A 22,959-nucleotide genomic window follows, 5' to 3' on the forward strand; every position below is an offset into this window, starting at 1 on the left:
TTTTGACTCTAACGGGAAAAAGGTACTCGAATTGTCCTTAATGTTGGTACCCCCTTGGGCTACCAAACCCTCAATCTTGGCCCATTACAGGCCCGTACGGATCGAGTTCAATTCGAGCGGATACATTTCCTTATGTCCATGCAGAGAAACAATTTATCTCACGTAGACATAAGGTATATGAACCCCAAAGATTACTTGCTAAAACCCCGTACGGAGAAACAGATTATCTCACGTAAGTTAAGCTTTCATCTCAACTTAAAAGGGACAAAGCTCGTAAGTGAGCTTATGGTATGCAAATGACGGTGATGTTTGTGTGGAGGAACATTCAGCCCTTTGACTCAAAAGGAAAACGAAACTACTCGACAAAACTTTGGACAAATCTGAAAACAAAAATAAAAATATTAGTAAGACAATAATAAAATGAAGCAATTAAAAACTTCAATAAAAGGATCATAAGTTAACTAAAGACTCGAACTCATAATTTCTACCAAACGACAATGTGTAAGTGACTTACAGACTGACTCTCTAAAAAATGTCCACAGCGGAGTCGCCAAGCTGTCGTAACCGTTTTTCGGCGGAACAATCGCTTAATATTTTTAAAAATAGTTACGACTTTTAATTTTGAAAAATGATGTGATTGGAATTGATTTGGAATAAATTTGGATAGAGTCGCCATCAACCTTTGGGTTAGGTAAGTCAAATACCTAAAAACGTCTTTTAAAAACAATTTTAAGAAAAAAACATTTTCTAGATAAAAACTGGTCTGCGTTTACCAAAGATTCGATTAAAACGGGTTCAGGAGTCGGTTACGCGTGGGGAAGGATTAGCATCCCCACATCACCCAAAATTGGTACTGTGTCGCTTACACGTTGTCGTAAATATGGAAATCACAAATCGAATATCAAGTTAAAATATGATTCATTTATTGAATATTAATTGGCTTCAAATTAATTAATTAATTAATTATTATATAAAATTCTTTAATTTGAAAAGAAATCTCAATATTAGTAATCCTCTGTCGAGAAAACTATTTTAGATATTTATTATTTGTAAAAGAATATTCTCTCATCTAGTTATTCGAAAATATTAAAATTGAGTAAGAACTCAATATCTGAATTTTACAGGAATTATCTAGAAACTGAAATTGTCAATACTTAAATTTAAATAAAATAAAATATCATAAAATAAAATAAAAATATCACCGTCAATTAATGGAATATTCGACAAAAATCTTAGCAAATAATAATATCAAATATTTAATGTTAACAAGGACGTCAAAACTAATTAAAATCTAAAATCCACAAAATAATATATATGATACTCAAACAATGATCAAAATGAACAAAGATCAAAATAGCCATAATCTATTAAGTAATTTAACCCTAAGCTTATTTATCTATGTTTATATAGTGACAAAAAATAAAGCCTGTTACAATTAAAATCTATAAATCCAATATTAATTTATTAACAAAACTTGAAAATTGACATACGCATAAGCAAAATTAAAATTCCAATTTAAATTAAATGATTCACATTAATATTATAAAAAACATGTGTAAGGAAGAAATGTATTCACACAAAATTAATCCAATGATAATAAAAAAAATTCCACCTAAAAAGTTGGACCCCATCACATATTTGGCTTTTTAAAACTACTTTTCCCCCTTGTTTTTGAAGCAAAACCGGCTGCTGAAGCATGGTATATGATAAGGCTTTTGTTTTCTTTTCATTTTTTATTATATAATGTATATATATTGTAACATGTGGGCTGCTACACTAGGCCTATGTAAAAGACAATACAAATGGACTCCTTTTTTTAAAAAAATATTACAAGTTTACTAAAAATGCAATTTTCCAATCTCAAACACAAGACACGTTGAAACCCTTTTTTAAACCCTGTTTGTCTTCTCTCTGCCGCCTCTCATTTTATCTCCCTGTTCTCTATTTTTTTACTTTTTAAACCTTCAAAAATCCCAAAACCGACCCCTTTCCTATGAAACTCAAAACTAAAACTTTTTACCTTCGTGATGAGATTCTTCTTCTCCGACGAGAGCTTCCAGAAATAAGGTAAACTTCTTTTTTTCCGTTTTCTTTTCTTTTTCTTCTGCGAAATTCCCCCCTTCTTTATGGTTGTCATCATCACTGGACCCTCTTGTCCCTTTCCTTTTTTTCTTACGTTTTGGTAAGATTTTGATGGGTTAGGTGAGATTTGTTGAATTTGCTGACTTTGGTGATGGTTTAGGTAGAATGTAGTTACGTGAGTCTATAACTTCCACTAACAAATTTTTTTCTTTTTAGCCTTCCATCCTGCACATAAATCCAATTAAAGATAGTGCCTACATCCTTGAATCTTGTCACTGCTAGTATGGTGCGCGTGATGCAGTCTGTTGGTGAACATGTCGTGAAACTGCTGGGGAGATTACTCGGTTCTGTATGTGGTCTGCATCAAAATATAAATTAGTTAATTAATAATAATAATAATATTTATAATATTTTTAAGCCAGGTCAAAAACGGGTATCTACAGTTACCTCTACCGTCTCATTCATCTTTGGGCGATAAGTGGTGGACTTATGATTTTTTATCTAGAACTGTTTACATACTGAATCCATCAACTTAATGTTTAAATTCAAGGCATCGTTAGTGATGATCCTTTCAGGTAACCCATACCGACAAATAATCTATTTCTTTAAGAACTTGCAGACTGTTGACTGAGTGACATTTGCATAGGAAGACGCTTCTACCCATTTGGTGAAGTAGTCTATTGGCACCAATATGAAACGATGACCATTTGAAGCTTTGGGCAAAATTTTCCCAATGAAATCCATGCCCCACATAGATAATGGCCATGAGGCAGTCATTACGTGCAACAGATAAGGAGGAGTCTGAATCTTGTCTCCATAAATCTGGCATTTGTGGTATTTTCTGGTGTAGTTCATGCAATCATTTTCCATGGTTTACCAGTAATACCCAAATCTCATTATTTGTCTGGCCATTGCATGTCCATTAGAATGAGTACCACATACTCCATCATGTACATCTTCTATGATCGGTTTAGCTTATTTGGTATCCATACACCTCAACAAAACCTGATTATGACTTTTCTTGTACAAGATCTCTCCATCAATCACATATCGTGTAGCCATTCTTCGAATAGTTCTTTTGTCATTCTCAGTTGCTTGGTTAGGGTAGTTTTGATATTTGTTGTATAACAGGATATCATAATACCAGAGATTTCCATCATCTTCCTCTTCGATGCTATAACAGTGGGTTGGATACCCATAAGCTTGCATCCCAATAGACATCATACTTGAATGTTCATTGACTTTCAAGGCTACTGCCAAAGTGACTAGAGCATCTGCCATTTGATTCTCTTCTCTGGGGAGGTAATGAAATGTCACTTCTTCAAACTCTCTGATGAGTTTCAGGACCAACTTACGGTATTCCACCAACTTGGAATCTTTAGTTTCCCATTCATTTCTAAGTTGATAAATTACCAGAGTCGAATCCCCATAGACTTTGATTGTTTTTACTTTATGCTCAATGGCAGCAATAAGACCCAGAATACATGCTTCATACTCATCCATGTTGTTTGTGAAATTGAAGTTCAACTGACTGGTGAAAGGATAGTGTTCTCACTAGGTGAGACCAAAATTGCCCCAATCTCATGTCCCAAAGAATTCAAGGCACCATCAAAATTCATATTCCAATGTTCATCAGGAAAGGAAACTGCCTCTTCACCTGAAATAACCATCAAATCTTCGTACGGGAAATCAAAGTTCAGCGATTCATATTCTTAGAAGCCCTACTTGCAATAAAATTAGCTATAGCACTACCTTTAACTGCTTTTTGGCTTACATATTGGATGTCAAACTTAGACAATAAAATCTGTCAATGAGCCATTCTCCCAGATAAAGCGGGTACACCTATTTCATAGGATCAAGTCTAGAGATCAACTAAGTAGTGTGATACAACATATACTACCTAAGCCTTTAGGTAGTCCAAACTAAAGCACAACACAACGTTTCGATCGGTGAGTATCTTGCCTCACAATTAGTGAACTTTTTGTTGAGGTAGTAGATTGCTCTCTCTTTTTTCTCAGTTTGGTCATACTTCCCTAATACTTACCCCATCGTATTCTCGAAGATTGACAAGTAAAGAATTAATGATTTGCCTAAGATTGGTGACATTAAGACCGGAGCATTAGACAAATATCTCTTTATTGTTTCAAAATCTCCTAGGCAATAATCATTCCATATCCCTAGGTTATTTTTATGAAGAATGAGAAAAATGGGATCACACTTCTCGGTTAATTATGAAATAAATCAGGGGATGTAGTTTAATCTTCCCAAGAATCCTTGAACTTATTTTTGTGTTTGTGGGGGTAGTAAATCCTGAATAGCTTTGACTTTGTCTGGATATACTTCAATCTCTTTCTTTTTACTACAAACCCTAAAAGTTTCCCTAGACATTACTCTGAAGATACTCTTGCTTCAATTGGGTTTCAGCTGGTATTTTCTTAATCATTGAAAGAGATTCCTTAGATTCTCTACGTGTTCTTCCTTCGCTTTGTCTTTAATAATCATATCATCGACATATACTTCTATTTCTTTGTGCATCATGTTGTATAACAGTGTTACCATGGCTCTTTGGTAGGTTGCCTCTGCGTTCTTTAACCCAAATGGCATTACCTTGTAGTAAAGCGTGCCCCACATGGTAACAAACTTAGTCTTTTCCATATCTTCTGGAAGTATCTTTATTTTATTGTAACCTGAAAACCCATCCATGAATGAAAATAGGGAATTTCCAGCAATGTTGTCTACCAGGGTATCTATGTGCAGCAAATGGAAATTATCTTTCGGGCTGGCCCTGTTAAGATCTTTGTAATCAACACACATACAAACTTTCCTGTCCTTCTTGGGTAATGGAACAATATTTTCCACCCTTTCTGGATACTTGACTACTTTCAAGAACCCAACATCTAATCATTTCTTTAATTCTTCTTTAATTTTCAGCAGTATTTCGGGTCTCATCCTTTTGAGCTTTTGTTGTACCGGTTTACATTCTGGTTTTATTGGTAATTTTGTACCACTGACTCAGTATCTAAACCTGACGTATCCTTATATGACCAAATGAACATGTCTTTGTATTCTTGAAATAGCTCAATCAGACCTTGTCGTCCCTTGGAAGATAGGGTGGTGCCAATCTTTATCTCTTTCTTATTTTCATCAGATCCTAGATTCAAATTTTTAATAGGCTCTTCATGAGGAGAATTTGTTTATCCTCTCTTTCCACCATTTTTAGCATTTCAGAAGGTAAGTCATATTCCTCATCATTATTATAACCCTCGACTTCCCTCTGACATTTTGGCAGCTTGAAATCTATCTTCGGGTCAGAGTCATTAACATTCATACTATTGATATCGGAGATCCTGAAATAATAACAAACGAGATTATATATATACATATACACATACATGAGAAAAATTATCCCAAATCAAAATAAAATGAAATAATAATAAATAATAAATAAAGAATGAAAAAATATGCACGGGAGAAAGTTTGCCACGTAGTGAATTGACAAGAATACATCTGTCATTAAATATTTAAAAACAAATAGATTAACCATTTACAAAAGATCAACTATTGCCCCGAGTTTTAGACAATAATGAAAGTTTTTTGTGCATTACTCAGAAAAAGTTTTGTAAACTATAAGTAATTCTTCTGCAGTCCAATTATTTAGCACGAAGCCCGACGGTGCAGGATAAATGCACGTAACTCTTCCTTCTTCCATCTCATCCTCGAATATCACATTTATGCCCAAATCCCTAAAGGCATTCACAACAACTGGCTCTTGAGATGACTGGTCTCCCTGAAACATATGGTCCCCGGATACAAAGGTGTCACATAGTGGCGGAAAAGTAAAAAGCTCCCACTTAATATCCTCCATGGATAGCCTGACCTTCCTCATCTCATGGATCTTCTAAATACCTCTCAGCTTTTTCTTTAAGATCGAGTGGTATCCAAGGCCAAAGCGGTTCCTCTTGATGACGGGACAAACTGGATTGACGGATCCCTATATGTGGCTACCTAGCTCTTTCCCGACCTTAGTTCCTCTTCCTAAAGTCAACTTTATTCGGGTACAGTTGAACAACCTGGGCTTAGATATTCTTCTCCCTTCAGCCATGAATGTGGCATTGACGAATTCCAAGGATCTGAAGTAGCATTCGACAACATCTTTATCTACTTCCACGTAAGGAGAAATTGTGGAAACATAAGTGATAATATCCTCTTTAGAATTGATACATATTAGCCTCCCTTCGATCACAAACTTGTTTCTGATGCAGTGTGGATGACACTGCCCCCGCCTAGTGAATCCACGACCTTTCTAATAGGCATTTGTAGGTCAGCATGATATCCATGACAAGGAATTTGACCTCGTAAGTTGATGGGCCTATGGTCAAAGGGATATCAATCTTCCTAATCACCTCTCTCTTTATTCCAACGAACGCTCAGACGATACTTTGACAGTTTCTCATATGTGTATTATCGACCGACAACTTTTTCAAGGTTATCAATGGCATTACATTTATTGTCGAGCCATTGTTGATTAGCACCAGGGATAACATGTGGCCCCTTACACCTGATGGTAATGTGTAGGGCCTTGGGATTGCCAACCATCCCACACGAGATTTCGTCATCGGAGAAAGAGATAAATTATCGGCTTGGATATTCATAACTAGTCGGTCTATATTTTCCACTAGCATATCCTTTGGTACGAAAGTCTGATTTAATACTTTCAACAAGGTATTTTGGCGTGCCTCAAAGCTTAACATAAGAGCCAGAATCGAGATCCGAGTTGACAGGTTATGCAGCTGCTCCACGATGTTGTACTCACTATGCTTTAAAAATTTCAAGAACTCTACAACCTCATTTTTTTCTTACAAGCTCATTAATGATATGCTCATCATTCTTCAACAATATCTAGACCCTATTTCCTTTAGCAATAGCTCTTTTATCAGGTTCATTGGTCTGATTAGGAGAATAACATCTCCTACTTCTGGTGAAATGGCCTACCTTATCCAATTCTCCTTTGGCGACCTCTGAAGCACCAACGTTATCCAACTGGCACTCATATCTCCAGGGAACCCTGTTTATTATCCTTATAAGGGAAAGAATACGGGGGTGTAATCATTACTTTAGGGGTGAATCTCTCTGCCACACAAGTTTTTGGTGTGATGACCAAAGGGCATTTGGCATTGTAGACTCCTTTGGATGAACCTTCGGAAACAAAAATCTCTGATTCCTTCTCCTCAGTAATTTCTAAGTAAAATTCTATTTCCTTGTTATCCATCAGCCTTTACACCAAGGCATGGAACTCAGCACAATCATGTCTGGTATGATCCACACAGTTGTGGTATGGGCATGCATTCTTACTCCTATCAACTACGTTTGAGACTAGTAAGCCTGCCTTGATTATCTTCTTCCATACCCCATGCATGAGTGACTTTACCTCATTCACCTTAGTTATAATCTTTTTTCCTTTCACGTCGATAATTGCATTAACACCTGCCCCATCATTATTCGATAGTGGGTTCTGAGCCATATTGGGTTGTTTACTATCACCAAAGTTGATGACATTCCTCGTCATTAATCTTTGAACGATCTTTTTGAAAGTAATACAATTTTCTATTGAATGCCCTGAAGATCTTGCGTGATATTCACATTGGACATTGGCGTCATACCACTTAGAGTAGGGAGGTTGCATCAATGAAGTGTGGTAAAGCGACACCATATGCTTATCATATAAGATCTGAAATAATTTTTTGTAGGTCATGGGGATCAGGGGTCAAATTGAAGCCTTTCCCTTTCTTTTCTCAGTTCTCTTGTCCCTTGTCTGGTAGGGTTCTGTGCAGATGACCCGGTGGCTTAAGGTTGGGATATAATAATGTTGTTGGATTCATACTTCTGCCCATTATTAACCTCATTATCTTTCTTTTCGCTGGCGATTTCCTACTAGATTCTCCTCCGTCAAGCTTCCCACTCTTGATTGCCATCTCAATCATCTCTCCTACCGTGACTACATCAACAAAACTCTTGGATGAATTTCCTATTAGGTGGCCAAAGAATAGGGCTTTCAGAGTGTTCACAAAGAGCATGTTAGTTTTTTTTCCTTAAGCGATAGATGAAGTTGTACAACCACATTCCTCCACCTTTGAGCATATTACCTAAAGCTTTCGTTATACCTTTTCTCCATGCTCTGCGATCCGATTAGGCCTTACGTTTTTTACATGCTTATAGTTCTTTGGAAAAACTTTAGCCAAGTCATTCCAAGATTTAATTTGAGCCCTGCTCAACTGATTGTACCACCGGATGGCTAATCCTGTCAGGCTCTCTTAAAAGCAGTGAATTAATAGTTGATAATCCTCTATATAACTAGTTATTTTTCTACATAACATCGTAATATGTGCAAAAGGGCATCTTGTGCCATCGGATTTTTCAAACTCTGGAATTTTGAATTTGGGAGGTAACACTAGATCCGAAACCAGACTCAATTCTTTAGCATCAATCCCATACATATTATTGTCCTCCTTTATATCCCTAATCTCTTCTTCCAGTTGTTTTCATTTTTCTTCTAATTATTTTTTAGCTCTTTTCTGCCCTCTTCGTCAAAATCCAGGACATCTTCAGTTTGTTATTGGTTTACGGAGGTGACATGTAAGTTTATGTGCAACCTTCCCGGTTGAGCAACCGCTCCTTGTTGTAATCTAATATGAGGTGATATAAAGCATGAAGGATTTATGGGTTCTTCAGTAGTAACACCAACAGTCAAAGCCTATCCATGGTCTACTCATGGTGCAAACCCCTAGGGGGTATAGAGGTTCTTCGGTAGTAGCACCGACAGCTGGAGTCACTATTCGATCTATATTACTCCCTTGTAGCATGCTTGCAAACTTCTCCATCAGATCATTCTGGGATTTCAACATTTGTTCACGTATTTCCTCTTGAGCTTTCATGAAGCTCTCTTGCATTTTAAGTTGGGCTCTCTCGATCTAAGCGATTCTCTCATCCATTTCCTTTTTTTGGGTATTATACGGGTGTTTAGAAGTTTTCAGTATTATGTAGTGTACCTTTTATAGTTAATTTTTATGTTTTGATGATGAATATAAATTATATAGAAGTAAAATTCTAAACATATAACTGTAGAACTACATATAAAATGCAGAACACAAAACTTGATCGATAAATAAATTGCAAATCCATGTAGAAAGGAATTGATTCATAAAATGTGAACAGTCTTAGAACAATTTTCATTTAAGGACAAAAACATCATCATTACAAGACGAATCCATTATAGAAAAGGCCTAGCCCTAGTATTCAACTCCATTATCTCATTGACAAGCCAAGTGACCCTTTCCCCCAAATATAATGTTGGATTTGTGTAGCTCTGGATGACTCTTGCTTGGATATCCATCTCTCCTAATTGCCTTGCAATACCACTTAAATGATTTGTGGTTTCGATTATTACACGATTTACATTTGTTTTCCAATCCTCAAAGTGATCACTCGCGTTTTGCCACTACTGCATGGTGCTTCGGATAGTACGCTCAAGACCAATGGTATGTACTTAACAACTTCGCAGAGCATCTTCTAAGTCACGAACCTTTCTTCTCAAAGTGGTATTCTCTTCGAGTCTAACCCTTAGATTTGTCGGTCCCTGATGATCATTCTCCATAAATAAGGAATTTTCGAGCTGTAGAATGTAAGCATTATACTGCTCATTCTTAGTTTGAGCCTGAACTAACTCTTCCTCATGCCTTACTTTCATCTCTTGTTTCTCTTGATTGAGGACCTCTATTCGCTCATTCTTTGTCCCACATCATTGTATCTAAAGAAAAACTTCATCCTGCTTGCCTTAGAGCACATGATCTCGATGTTGCCTTTTTAATTTTAACTCTTCATTGCTTCGTCTCTTTTCATCTTCAAGTTCCTCTATTCTTCGTCCTCTAATCTCAAGTTCACTCAGCATGCTATCCACCTCCATTTTAAACCCTTTAAACATATTACTTTTCTTAACTTCTAATTGTTTGACTCTTCGCTTCTCCTCTTCTAGCTCATTTAATCTGCTCTGATTTTTAACTTTGAGCTCCGCAATCTTAGCTTGCAACCCCTGAACTTCAAAAATGAGCTCCTCTTCTCGCTTCTTGCTCAGGGTGTGCATTTTTCTCAATTCTTTGGCTTCTTTTCTTTCACCACTCAGTGCACGAGCCCAAGACTTCTTTTCTATTTCGAGCTCTTGATATATTTTTCTTCTTCTCTGCCTCCAGTTCTCTAACCCGACATTCTCTTTAAGCTCTTACACCCTTAACTTGACGATCTCTTTCAGCTTTAAGTTCCGACTTCCATTGCTCTGAAGTCTTTCCTAGTCCAGCAACTTCCCAGACCCGATTCATCTTTCGATAATCTTTCTATAGGTCCTCAAAATCAACCTCAACCTCATATTTCCTCTTTTTCATGAGCACAAATTGTTTGTATGAAACCTAATATTGAGGTCTAACATTAATTTTTCCCGTCTAAGGCCTTCACACTCTTTTTCCTTCCTGGCAATTTCGGCTTCACATTCATTCCTCAATATTTCCAACTCAGATGACACATATTTGAATTGATCCTCTAAATGAATAACTCGATCATGGTCAGGTAAGGGAATTATGTCATTCTTTCTTGTATCTCTTCAAGCCATATAATCTGGTGTTAACATGACATTGATTGCTACCACATTAGTTCAAAAGGTTAACTTCCAAGCATCTGACATTAAACGAGTTGTTTTCTTGTAGTGACCTCTGTGGTACACAAATTTGAACTTACTTAGGCCTGAGGTGGCTGGGACGAACTGGCGTGGCCCATATTACCTTAACACCATTAGTGGAGCATAACCTACTCTACCCAATAACCCTAATAGAGTTATCCAATCAGAATCCCCACATTTGTACAATATATCAACATAGGCTAACCAGGGGACACGCCACACTATATCGTGAGCTTATAAATTCTTGAAAAGTGAAACCCAGTCATTTATTGTGAGATGCTCTGGCCATTCTTTGGTGAGGAAATCTTTCAATGGAGAATAAGAACTTAAGAATCGATGGTTGTATTCTTGTTCAATCTTGCAGAAGTGGCTACGGATCCATACAGTAAAGCGACTACTCTCTGCTCTTTTGTAACTGTTAAGCGACCTAAATATCTCGGCTAAGACTATAAGAACATGATTCATTTCCCTTTCCAAACACTCAAATAGTTCAACCACAGCAGATTTTGTATGTCAAAGAACTTTTTGGGAAAATTACTAAGCCGTGAATTCTCAAAACGAACATTTCCATGCTCTTCTCAATATCACTATGTTTGACAATCAGTTCTTTAATGCACGGACAAGGAAAACAGTCAGACTCTCCTTTATTTTGGATGCGGTAAGCTACCCATTTCTCCCCCATTCCGGTAATATTTATGAGCTTGCTTTTGAAGGGTTGTACTCTTGTCGCCTTTGAGCAGATTCTATCCAAGTGTATCGTTTTGAAATGAATCATGGAGGTGTACTCCTCCAGAGTGGGAGTCATATCCTCTTTTTTTGAAAGTCAAACAATTATATGCTGGATTCCAAAACTGGATCAGAGCCTTGATCAATGTCTCATTTACCTTCACATACAACAAAAGAGCTATGTCACCATACTTTTTCCAGAATGCATGTCTCATATCAGATTTCCAACCCTCTCAGATTTCACGTAGCCCCTACAGATCATTTTGCTTCAGACTGACTGGAGCGACCTCTGGTAGCACTGATATGTAGTTTTTAGTCAAACTATCCCCTTCTTTCTCTAAGTTTCTTCAGATCATGACCTCACTTATGCATTCTTTATTTCCTTATTATGAAAAATATTGTCCATTTTATGACCGCCTTCCACTCTGATGACCACTTCGTGAACCAACACCTTTCTTAATGAATGATCATGCAATGCAACAATACCAAAGAAATAGAAACAAAAATAAAGTTGTGTCAGTATATACAATGAATAATCGAATAAAAGGAAATATATCATAAACCTTACCCACATGTAATCTACCCAACATGATATTTACCCTCATGCTTTTATTTGATAACTAAATCCTAACCGCATTTTTTTCTAGTTCACAGGCTTCGTACAGAAATATAAAACCTAACCGCATACTTTTCTAGTTCTTATGTTTTTTTCAAAATAAATAAATAGATTCGAGGAAAAGGTTAGAATGAGTTTACCCTTTGTGAATTTTGAAGAATCGCAGACAGAAATTCAGTATGAAACAGGCAGAGATTCGGTATTACTAACAGGTCCTCAAATTATCCTTTGCTGGTGCCCCCTTAGGCCTGCTAGACCCTCGATCCTCACTTATTATAGGCTTAAAATGGTCGAGTTCAATTCAATAGGATGTATTTCACCATGTCCATGTAAGTAAACTCAATGTTTCGCTCGTAAACACGAGGCATGTGCACCCCAGATGTTACTTGCTAAAGCCCATGAGGAGAAAAATAATTTTTCTCACGTAAGCGTAGCGTTCACCCCTACCTATTGGGACAGAGCACGGTTAGAAGGCTCTAAATATTCGAACGGTTATAGTGCGATTGGGCGAAACTCACAATCCTTTGCCTCGATCCAAAAACCAACAGAATAAACAAAAGTCATAAATCTGAAACATGTAAGTCACACGTTATTACAACTAATAAATAAAAGATGTACGATGCAAAGCAAACAAAACATAAGGATCAAAATTTAAGTATCATTCAAATTTACCATTTTAAACTAAAAATGACGTATAATAGATTACGACCTAACTCTCTAATGTCCCCAGTGGAGTCATCAAGCTATCGGAATGGTCCTTAAGCTTTTTGGGGCTATTTCGGGGAGCGATCCAACTTAATCTTGGAAAAGGTTGGATTTTAAAATAAATGCATAAATAAATAAATTTGGAGTCTCCATCGACCTTTGGGTTAGGTAGGTCGAATTCCTAAAAATACCTTTTAAAATAATTTTAAGAAAAATAATTTTAAAAGATAAAAAAATGATATGTGTTTAACCATAAATCCGTTTTGAAAAAGGGGTTCGGGAGTCGATTACGTGTGTGGAAGGATTAGCACCCCCCACAACGCCCAAAATTGGTACCTAAGCGATTATACATCATCTAAATATTGAAATTGGTAAATTCGAATATACATTTAAATTATGATCCTTTTTAGAAAAAAATATAAGGGATATTATTTTGTACGAACAATCCTCGAAAATACCTTCCTAGTCAGTTAAGGGGGCATTTCCATGAATTCCTCAAATATTACCCTAATATTTAGATAAAATACATATATTAAATATATTTAAAAAACAAATTCATTCGAATATAAAATGTTGAGTTAATCGATTGACAAAATAGCCAAGAGGGGTGAATTGGCAATAAAAAGTTTGGTGGAAGCTTTTGCAGAAAATAGAAAATATTTACACGGCGATTTAGAGTGGTTTGACTTTCTCAACCAAAGTTTACATCCACTACCTTAGCTATCCACACTAAGGATTTACCAACAAATTCACTAATTTGTTCTTTATTTTGAGGATATAGAGTAACCTTACAACTCCCTCAAGAATTATACCCCAAATTCTTGAGAACACTCTCTCTCAAAGAGAAGATTACAAATTTCGCAAACTTACAGAAAAACCTCACAAGGTAGATTGTTTGCACAATTATAGAACAAAGAAATAACACTCAAGAATGAATACAATTGAGTACAAGTAGTGTTCTTGAAAGCAAAAATGAATATTGAATGAAAATTGGCTTGAATTGCTCAAACTTGATGTTTAAGGCTTTCCTTTTGTTTCTCTCTTAATTCGTATTGATCAATGGATCCTCAACTTGTTTAAATACACCTTCAATTGATTCTGAATGTTGAGGATCATTGGTGAAGTCAATAGAGCCGTTATGGTGTGAAAACCATTTAAAAAATATGTTGGGAGCATAGGTGTATCGGGACACTCTCAAGGTGTATCGGTACACTCTGTAAAATTCAAATATTTCAACCGTTGGTTGACCTAGTGTATCGGTACACTTGGGGTGTATCGGTACACTAATTACATTCGATGTTTCTCGGGGCCAGGAGTATATCGATGCATATGATGTATATCGGTACACAAAATGCCTTCGATGTTTGGTATGTATCGATACATCATCCCTATATAAAAATCATTTTTGGCCCGATTAAAGTTCGAAATACTTTGTAAAAATTGTTTTAAAAATATTTTAAGACCCATACACAATTTTACACTTAAGTAAGGATTAAAATTGACATTTGAAAACTTGGAGTAATATTTTTTATATTCGAATAATTTAATTCGAATATTTGAAATCGTATATAAAATCTTAAAATTTATTTATACTTTATTTGTTATATCGGAACATCAAAATGTTTTCAATAATCTCACCCTTTTTTATATAAGAAAATATTTAAGTAATTTTAAGATTTTCTTTGAAAATAATTTTTGAAATTTGAAATCAATTTTGAAAATTACTCCCCCTTAATTTTGAAAATTACTCCCCCTTACTTTATTCTCCCCCTTTTTGTTAAATCAAAAAAAAAACTCTATAAAACGTTTTAAGCAAGGTTTTGAAAGAAAATAACCAATAGATATTTATATAGATATAGCTTAAGGTGCTAAGATCACAATCAAGAGAAAGATTAGTCATTAGTTCATAAACAATATTCATAATCAATATGAAATGGTAAATTGGTCATGTTTATTGAATCTAGATGCACCATGTAAATGTTTCCTATTCTATGACCAACAAGCATAATCAAAATAGATGCAATGTCAATCAATTTTGCAACCATTTAAAATTAGACATTGTATCTTTTGTCAAATTCATTATTCAAAAGATTATGCTTTTAATCCATTCACATATAAAACATTATGCAATGTCGATTATTGAGATTAAGTGCATATGCATAAAGTTTTGAAAATGTTATGCATTAAAAATTGATATAAAAATTTTAAATTCTATACATAAACATAAAAAAAATTAAGGTCAAAAATTTGTAAATCCAAAGTATTTGAAAAATTGATATCAATTGTTAAAGAGATATCATTTACATTTAAAAACACTTTTGACCAAAACTTATTATGATGAACTAGAATTATGAAAATTTACTGAAATATTTAGATTGTTCATCATAAAGCATTTTTCAACATACATGAGATAAAACATAATTATTTAAGAATAAGTGCTCACGTATGTATAAACTAAATGAGCAACCAAATAAAATAATAATAACATTAAGTTTAGAGGTTACCCATTCCTTTTTTTAAGTGTGGCTAGAGCATTTGGAATATCTTCACTTTCATCACCATTGCTCCCACATACCTACAAGAGGCATTTAAGTAGATTTTGGTATCCAAATTGCTTTGGATCCTTGAACGCTAGTTTCAATGCCCCTTGTTCCTTTTGGAACCCATACTTGTCTAATTTTAAATCGTTTTCCTTTCTTTAAAGGACAAGTATATTCCTTATGACCGTGATAATGACAATGTGAGCATATTGTCATTATTGAACTAGATGAATTATTTAAAATTACCTCATTTTCTTAAGCTTAACTTTCAAATCGAAATTTTCTTTTTCCATACTTTCAAATTTCATTTTTGAAAGCTCTAAATCCTTCTTCAATATTTCATTTTGATTTTCAAAATCCATTTTAGTTTCTATAAGAAGTTTGTTTAATTTGAAAATTTCTTCTTCAAAGTTTTCATATTTCATTTTTGAAAGCTCTAACTCCTTTTTCAATATTTCATTTTGATTTTCCAAGTTTGTTTTAGCTTTCAAAAGAATATCATTTTTAGCTATAAATTTGGATATAAATTTCTTATATTTGGAGTTCAAGGTCTCAAACTCCGAAAATAATTCATCATAGGCATCTTGTAATTCATTAAAAGATCGTAAATTTAATTTATTTGAGTTTGAAGATACCTTGGGCTCTTCTAGAGCTAATAGAGACATCACCGGAATTTGTTCTTTTTTCTCATCTCTATAGATTTCCTCAAGCTTATCCCACAACTCATTGGCGTTTGAACAAGAAGATACTCCTTTATAGATTTCTGGATCAATTGCACAACATAACATGTGTATAGATTTTGTGTTTTGTTGAGCTTTCTTCCTTTCTTGATTACTCCACTTCTTTGCCTTCTTTGTAGGAGAAGAATATCCTTTCTTTATTATCATCCAAGCTTCCATATCATGTGCTTGGATAAATATCATCATGAACCTCTTCCAACGACGATAATTTGTTTCATTGAAGTAAAGAGGTACGTCACTTGGTCTGGATTCTTCCATGGAGAATGAACCGGAAGTGGACGTCATTTTTATCAATTTAACTCTTCCCGAATCGAATCAAGAGGCGGTTAAACCTTCAAATGAGTGAGGCTATGATACCAATTGTTGAGTTAATCCATTGACGAAATAGCCAAGAAGGGGTGAATTGACAATAAAAATTTTGGTAGAAGCTTTTTGCAGAAAATAGAAAATATTTGCACAGCGATTTAAAGTGGTTGAACTTTCTCAACCAAAGTCTATGTCCACTACCTTAGCTATCCACACTAAGGATTTTCCAACAAATTCACTAATTTGTTCTTTCTTCTGAGGACAAAGAGTAACCTTACAACTCCCTCAAGAATTATACCCCAAATTCTTGATAACACACTCTCTCAAAGAGAATATTACAAATTTTGCAAACTTACAGAAAAACCTCACAAGGTAGATGTTTGCACAATTCTATAACAAAGAAAGAACACTCAAGAATGAATACAATAAAGCATAAATGGTGTTCTTGAAAGCAAAATGAATATTGAATGAAAATAGGCTTGAAATGATCAAATAATGTGGTTTGATGCTTTCTGTTTGATTCTCTCTCAAATCTTGTTTCTTGTTCTTGATCAATGGCTCTTGAGCTTGTTTAAATACACCTTCAATTGATTCTTAACGTTGGGGATCATTGGTAAAGTCAATAGAGTTGTTATGGTGTGAAAACCATTAAAAAATATGTTGGGGGCGTGGGTGTATCGGTACACTCTCAATATGTATCGGTACACTCAGTGTAAAATTCAAATATTTCAACTGTTGGTTGACCTAGTGTATCGGTACACTTGGGGTGTATCGGTACACTATTTACATTCGATGTTTTCCTGAGCCAGGGGTGTATCGGTACATCAAACAGTGTATCGATACACAAAATGCATTCGATGTTTGGTATGTATCGATACATTCAAGAGTGTATCGGTACATCCCTATGTAAAAATCATTTATGGCTCGATTAAGGTTTGAAATACTTTGTAAAAATTGTTTCAAAAATATTTTAAGACCCATACACAATTTTACACTTAAGTAAGGATTAAAATTGACCTTTGAAAAACTTGGAGTAATATATTTTATATTCGAATAATTTACTCAAATATTATTTTCAAATCGAATATAAAATCTTAAAATGCATTTATACTCTATTTGTTATATCGAAACATTAAAATGTTTTCAACATAAAAGGTATTATTTTGTTCAATCAATTCTTGTAAACACACTCATTGTCAGTTAAGGCGCATTTCTATAAATTCATCGTGTAAAATATTTTTTTAAATATTACAAGTAGCAAGAAATTAGCAAATATATAAATGATGGATCAAAATAATAGAGATGGTGACTTTAGGGATTAAATCATAAAACCAACAAGAAATCAAAGCAACCATTGCAAATATTTTACAAACTAGGCACTACAATCGTAAATAGACCAACTTTAATCATTCAGGACCAAAATGGACATATTTAAAGTAAGACATTCAAATTAAAATATTCCTAAAAATAAGATAACAACCAATATGGAACTAAATAATAAAACTGGAAATTTAATGTCTCAAAAGCAAATTAAATAAATAGCACATCACATAATGTAAAAATCACATATTACAAAAATTGAAAATGTAATAAACCCATATATTCAGGACCAAAATGTTAATATTCAATATTACATGATGAAAATTAAAATAAACATAAATACATAGCTTAAAGTGACCAAAATGAACACACATAAATAAAAGAGGCAAAATCATAAACTTAGGAAAGTTTTAATCCGACACTAAAATGCAAACTCCCCAAAACCAGAACCCCCACTTGAGTAATTTACCCACAAGCGAAACAGGTGCAGCCCTAACTCCCTAAACGACGTCGTTTAAGGTATGGTATAAATATCCAAAAAAACGACCTAAATGACCCCCAAACCCCATTTATTCATTTCCTTTCTCTCTCTATAGAGAGAAATTTTTTTATTCTCTGCCTTCTCTCTTCTATTACACATCGAGGGAGGCCACCGACCACCGTTCGCCGAAGTTCTTCGTCGTCGCACATGGCGGTCGGGGCTCCAAAGAAAACGCTCAAAATGATGCTCTCCACACCCTAAACCCAAAAATGAGCCTCACTCCCCTTAAAACTATCTTTATCGTCCTAGATCTAAAAGAAACGAAAGGTTACCTTCGGTTTTCAAAGGCTCCTCCTCTCTCCGATGACGAAAAGTACGGTTTCGATGTTAAGTTTCTCTTTTTTTTCACTTTTTGCTTTCGAAAGTCTCAGTTTTTTGGTAAGTTACCTCTTTTTTTAAGACCGAACCCCTTTTTCCTTTTCCTTATGCTTTTTTATCTTCCTCCTTTGCGTGTTGATTTGTGATTGATTTGATGGTAGCATATCTCTGATTTTGGTGGGTAAAATCCCGATTTTCTTGGATTTATTTTAAAAAATTTAATGGGTTTTAGATTTGGGTTAGATTTTTTGGTTGAATGATTTAGGTGTATCTTGTCACTTTTCGGTACAAATTGTTGATGGCGGCAGCGTGGGAGTCCTTCGAAGGCAGTTCACGCGGCGGGGAGTTAAAGAGTTGAGCGCGTGCATCTCACGTGCAGCAGATCAGACGATCCATATTCGTTGGTGGATGCGGTTGGATCTTTGTTTATGGTTAAAGCCCTAAATGACGATGCTTATGGATAATTGGATTTCGATCAGATCCAACAGTGGAAGATAGGCGGCGTATGGAGCTATGGGTGAGAAACCCTAGCTGATGGCTCTCACTCGTGGGCTTGGGTCTCTGTTGGGCCTGTTGGATCACATATATCGGGCTTGGGGAGTATTTTGGGCTGCCTTGTAAAATTTTGTAATTTGGTTTGTATATTTGGACCTGCAAAATACATTATGTTAGTAAATTTTATTTATAATAATAATAAGTAATAATAATAAATATGATAATAATAATAATAATTAAAACCCGAAAAAAATAGGTGTCTACAGAGAACTTGACGATAGGTGAGTGGTGGTTTGGCAATGGCGGTGACCTCGATAGTAAGAAAGAATTAAGGATTATAAATTTTAAGGTTTTTTCCTAGAATTTTAGAGAAATTATGTTTTTTTAAATAATAATTCAAAAATTTTAAAATAAAATTTCAAAAAACTATAATCACAACACATTATATTTTGAATGATCGTTTATGCCTTTTAACATTTATAATGAACTCAACCTATAAAATGGTAACGAGAAAATGATAAACACACTTTAATAAAAAAATTTAAATATCTACCAACAATTAGTTGGTTTAGTGGGATGAGACACTAGATCCTTTAAGTAAAGTCAGGGGTTTAAACCCTTACATTTGTGAATGCAGCAAATTAGGTTATGAGGGTCGTCCTTGGCTCTACAGTACCTGATCTGGATTAGTTAATCAATAGATCATATACAATTGATTAATTCAAAATATATATATATATATATATATATATATATCAAACATTTTTTTAAATTAAATCTCTTCCATATAAATAGCATAATCCTTTTATGTTGTTTGTATTACAAAAAGGAGTTAAATTCAACGCGATCGAGGATTGATGATGGAATATAAAGATAGGAGGGTGGAGGGGCCGCCGGGTGGTAAATGGTAATTAGCAAACATGGCACATCATTTGGGGGAATAAAAATCCTCTGCTCCTTTAAATCCCCATTTCTAGCCCACTAATAATAGCAGGACACGTGTCCTTTTATTTTTATGACAACACATGTAAATCTTTCCAATCTTATTTCATCTACTACAATATTGACCGGAAGGCTTTGCAAAATATGCAAATACAAACTTCGATTTCAGCACCACCCTTTTCAAGATAGTGATTGGCTCAAAGACCTGTTTCGCCGCCTCTGCCTCAATCCCGAGGTAACGACGGAGCAACAGGATTCCCACAGCAGCTGGCGACACGCTGTTCACTCTAATCCCTTGCACTTCGAGCTGTTTGCTTGTTGCTCTCACCAACCCGATCACTGCGTGCTTCGACATGTAGTAATCGGTGAGACTGTTACCACCGGAGCTGACGCACGTGCTCGCCGTACAAATGATACTTCCTCTGATGTTCAGTTCCACTATGGCCCGTGCGGCGTATTTCACGCAGACAACCAAGCCGCGCACGTTAATGGCAGAGAGTCGTGGTTCTGGATCGTCTATTGGACTTAATTCTTCACTTGCTCTTTTTCGGTAACATCGCAGTGCACGTATGAGCACTTATGGCCTTATGGGAACCGATGGATTCGACTACTTTTTGGCCTAATTCATGTTGGATGTCAGCGATCACGATCATATGGGCAACGTGGATAGCAAACTAAAGGAGGATGGCTTCTCCGATGCCACTTGCTTTGCTCCACTGGTGATTATGGCTATTATGCCTTCGAGCTTGTTGGACATTACAGCCTCTGTTGACTTTGCCATGATACGATACACTAGGAGTGGACAATAATGGTAAAAGCAAAGCACCATTAGATGCTTCATTATAAACTAATGAAATGATGGATTTTAAATAAATTATTTATTTTCATCGACTAATTTTCTGGGTGAGGTGAGGTTGGAAAGGCATATATGTTTTCCAAAGCCTTCCAGTAAAAGTATACCGTCGAAGATGAAATAAGATAAGAAAACAATTTTTTTTTAAAAAATTTATGTGTTGCCATAAAAATAAAAATAAAAATAAAAACAGATGTCAAAATATTATTAATGGACACAAAGGGGTACATTTAGAGGAGTAGAGGATTTCCGTTCCATTTGGGGCCACCATGTGATTCTATATGAAAACTTAATATTTATAAGTACACCTTTCAAAATTATTAAACTATTTATTTAGTCACTTATTTATTACTTAACTTTTATTTTAATCATTTAATTATTATTTTTTTAAAATCATATCTAACATTACGTTTTGATCATTTACTATTAAAAAATTAATAGTGATACTGATGTGTGCCTATATTTATAATTCCATATCGGTATTGAAAAATAACAGAAATACCATGTCAACTTCATATAATCTTTTAACACCAGATGACTAAAGCAGAATCAAAACATAACATTATATATGATTATAAAAATATTAATAATTCAGTTGCCAAACCAAAAATTAAGTAATACGTTGGGAACCAAATAAATAGTTTTACACAAATTATTATTACGAGTACGACTATAGCAGTCATTTTTCAAAACTTTGTAATAGAAAATACTAGTATTGGTGGTATGAATTATTTTGTCTTCTCATCATTAAGATCTTATTTCTCTCTCCCTCTCCCCCCCCCCCTCTCTCTCTCTCTCTCTCTCTCTCTTCAAGTTTCTCCTCCATTCTTTGATCTTTCATATCGCCCTCTCACGAATTATAAAGGAGAAGGGCTTTCCTGTGGAAATATAGTACCAGTTATTCATGTGAACCCTAGCTAATCGATCAAACAGATAAACAACTAACAAAGACTACGTTGAGTGGGAGTGATTGATAGTTATGGCTTAGAATTTATCTGGAAAAGTTTCACTCGCAATTCAGACAAAAAGGAAAGCAAATGCCAAGTTCAACGAAATAGGTGAGAGAATTAGTGACCGCCAATCATCACCAAAAACCGAGTAAGATCATTTGGAGTGGAAACCCCTAGCAGTTTTTGTTTTAAACTTGATGGATTCTGCGTCAGAATGGAGTTCTGCACCCGACCGGAGTATCATCAACGAAGATCCACTTTCAGCTACAGCAACGCTACCCACGGCTTCACAACAAGGAGGCAGTGAGCCGACTTCTTCTTCCCCAGCGCCACCGAGCCGGTACGAGTCACAGAAGCGTCGTGACTGGAACACTTTCTTGCAGTACTTGAACAACCATAAGCCCCCTTTGACACTGGTTCGTTGCAGTGGTGCACACATAATCGAGTTCTTGAAATACCTCGACCAGTTCGGCAAAACTAAGGTTCACATAACGGGTTGTCCTTATTTCGGACACCCAAACCCGCCTGCCCCTTGCTCTTGCCCGCTCAAGCAAGCATGGGGTAGCCTCGACGCGCTGATCGGACGGCTGAGAGCTGCTTATGAGGAGAACAGTGGACTTCCGGAATCAAACCCTTTTGGGGCAAGGGCTGTGAGGATTTATTTGAGGGAGGTCAGAGAAGGGCAGGCTAAAGCTAGAGGGATCCCTTACGACAAGAAGAAGCGGAAAAGGCCTTCGGCCACAACTACGGTCGTGGGTGTCAATGTGTCGGTGGCTGCCACTCAAACGGTGGATTGTGGTGGGGGCAGCGGCGGCGTTGGTGGTGGTGGTGGTGAAACTGCGGCTAATTAATGTTGGTACTGCTACTACCATTACTAGCTTATAATGTTGCTTACGGGGTATATAAATATGTGGCGGCTCTTTCTGAAAATTGGATCGACATCCCATGAACCAAATTTAGTTAAAAATCTAGTTTTAATCTCTTTAGACAAATCTCTCTATCTTCTCTATGTTTCATAAGACCTTTTTTTTAATATTCTTTAGAGATTTCTTTATTTCTTGCAATCTAGGAAGTTATTACTAATTTATTATCAGAGGTGGATC

The 22,959-nt window shown here is 35.5% G+C and overlaps 2 protein-coding genes and 1 pseudogene across 2 annotated transcripts; 1 reads left to right on the forward strand and 2 right to left on the reverse strand.

Moving 5' to 3' along the window:
• Positions 1-3,057: 3,057 nt before the first annotated feature.
• On the reverse strand, positions 3,058-3,585 carry LOC120114537. Its single transcript, XM_039135406.1, has one exon. The coding sequence runs from the start codon at positions 3,583-3,585 to the stop codon at positions 3,058-3,060; it is 528 nt and encodes a 175-aa protein (XP_038991337.1).
• Positions 3,586-20,159: 16,574 nt separating this feature from the next.
• LOC120114539 lies at positions 20,160-20,834 on the reverse strand (annotated as a pseudogene).
• Positions 20,835-21,712: 878 nt separating this feature from the next.
• Positions 21,713-22,768, forward strand: LOC120114563 (protein LIGHT-DEPENDENT SHORT HYPOCOTYLS 5-like). Its single transcript, XM_039135421.1, has one exon. The coding sequence runs from the start codon at positions 22,054-22,056 to the stop codon at positions 22,705-22,707; it is 654 nt and encodes a 217-aa protein (XP_038991352.1). The 5' UTR covers positions 21,713-22,053; the 3' UTR covers positions 22,708-22,768.
• Positions 22,769-22,959: the final 191 nt, after the last annotated feature.

Source organism: Hibiscus syriacus, unplaced genomic scaffold (genome assembly GCF_006381635.1).
Source record: "Hibiscus syriacus cultivar Baekdansim isolate YM2019G1 unplaced genomic scaffold, ASM638163v2 tig00110234_pilon, whole genome shotgun sequence".
NCBI classification, from domain to species: Eukaryota; Viridiplantae; Streptophyta; class Magnoliopsida; order Malvales; family Malvaceae; genus Hibiscus; species Hibiscus syriacus.

What these genes read in the sequence shown, in the direction of transcription:
- LOC120114537 (XM_039135406.1), bottom strand. Translation starts at nt 3,585, where the DNA reads ATGGATGAGTATGAAGCATGTATTCTGGGTCTTATTGCTGCCATTGAG.
- LOC120114563 (XM_039135421.1), top strand. Translation starts at nt 22,054, where the DNA reads ATGGATTCTGCGTCAGAATGGAGTTCTGCACCCGACCGGAGTATCATC.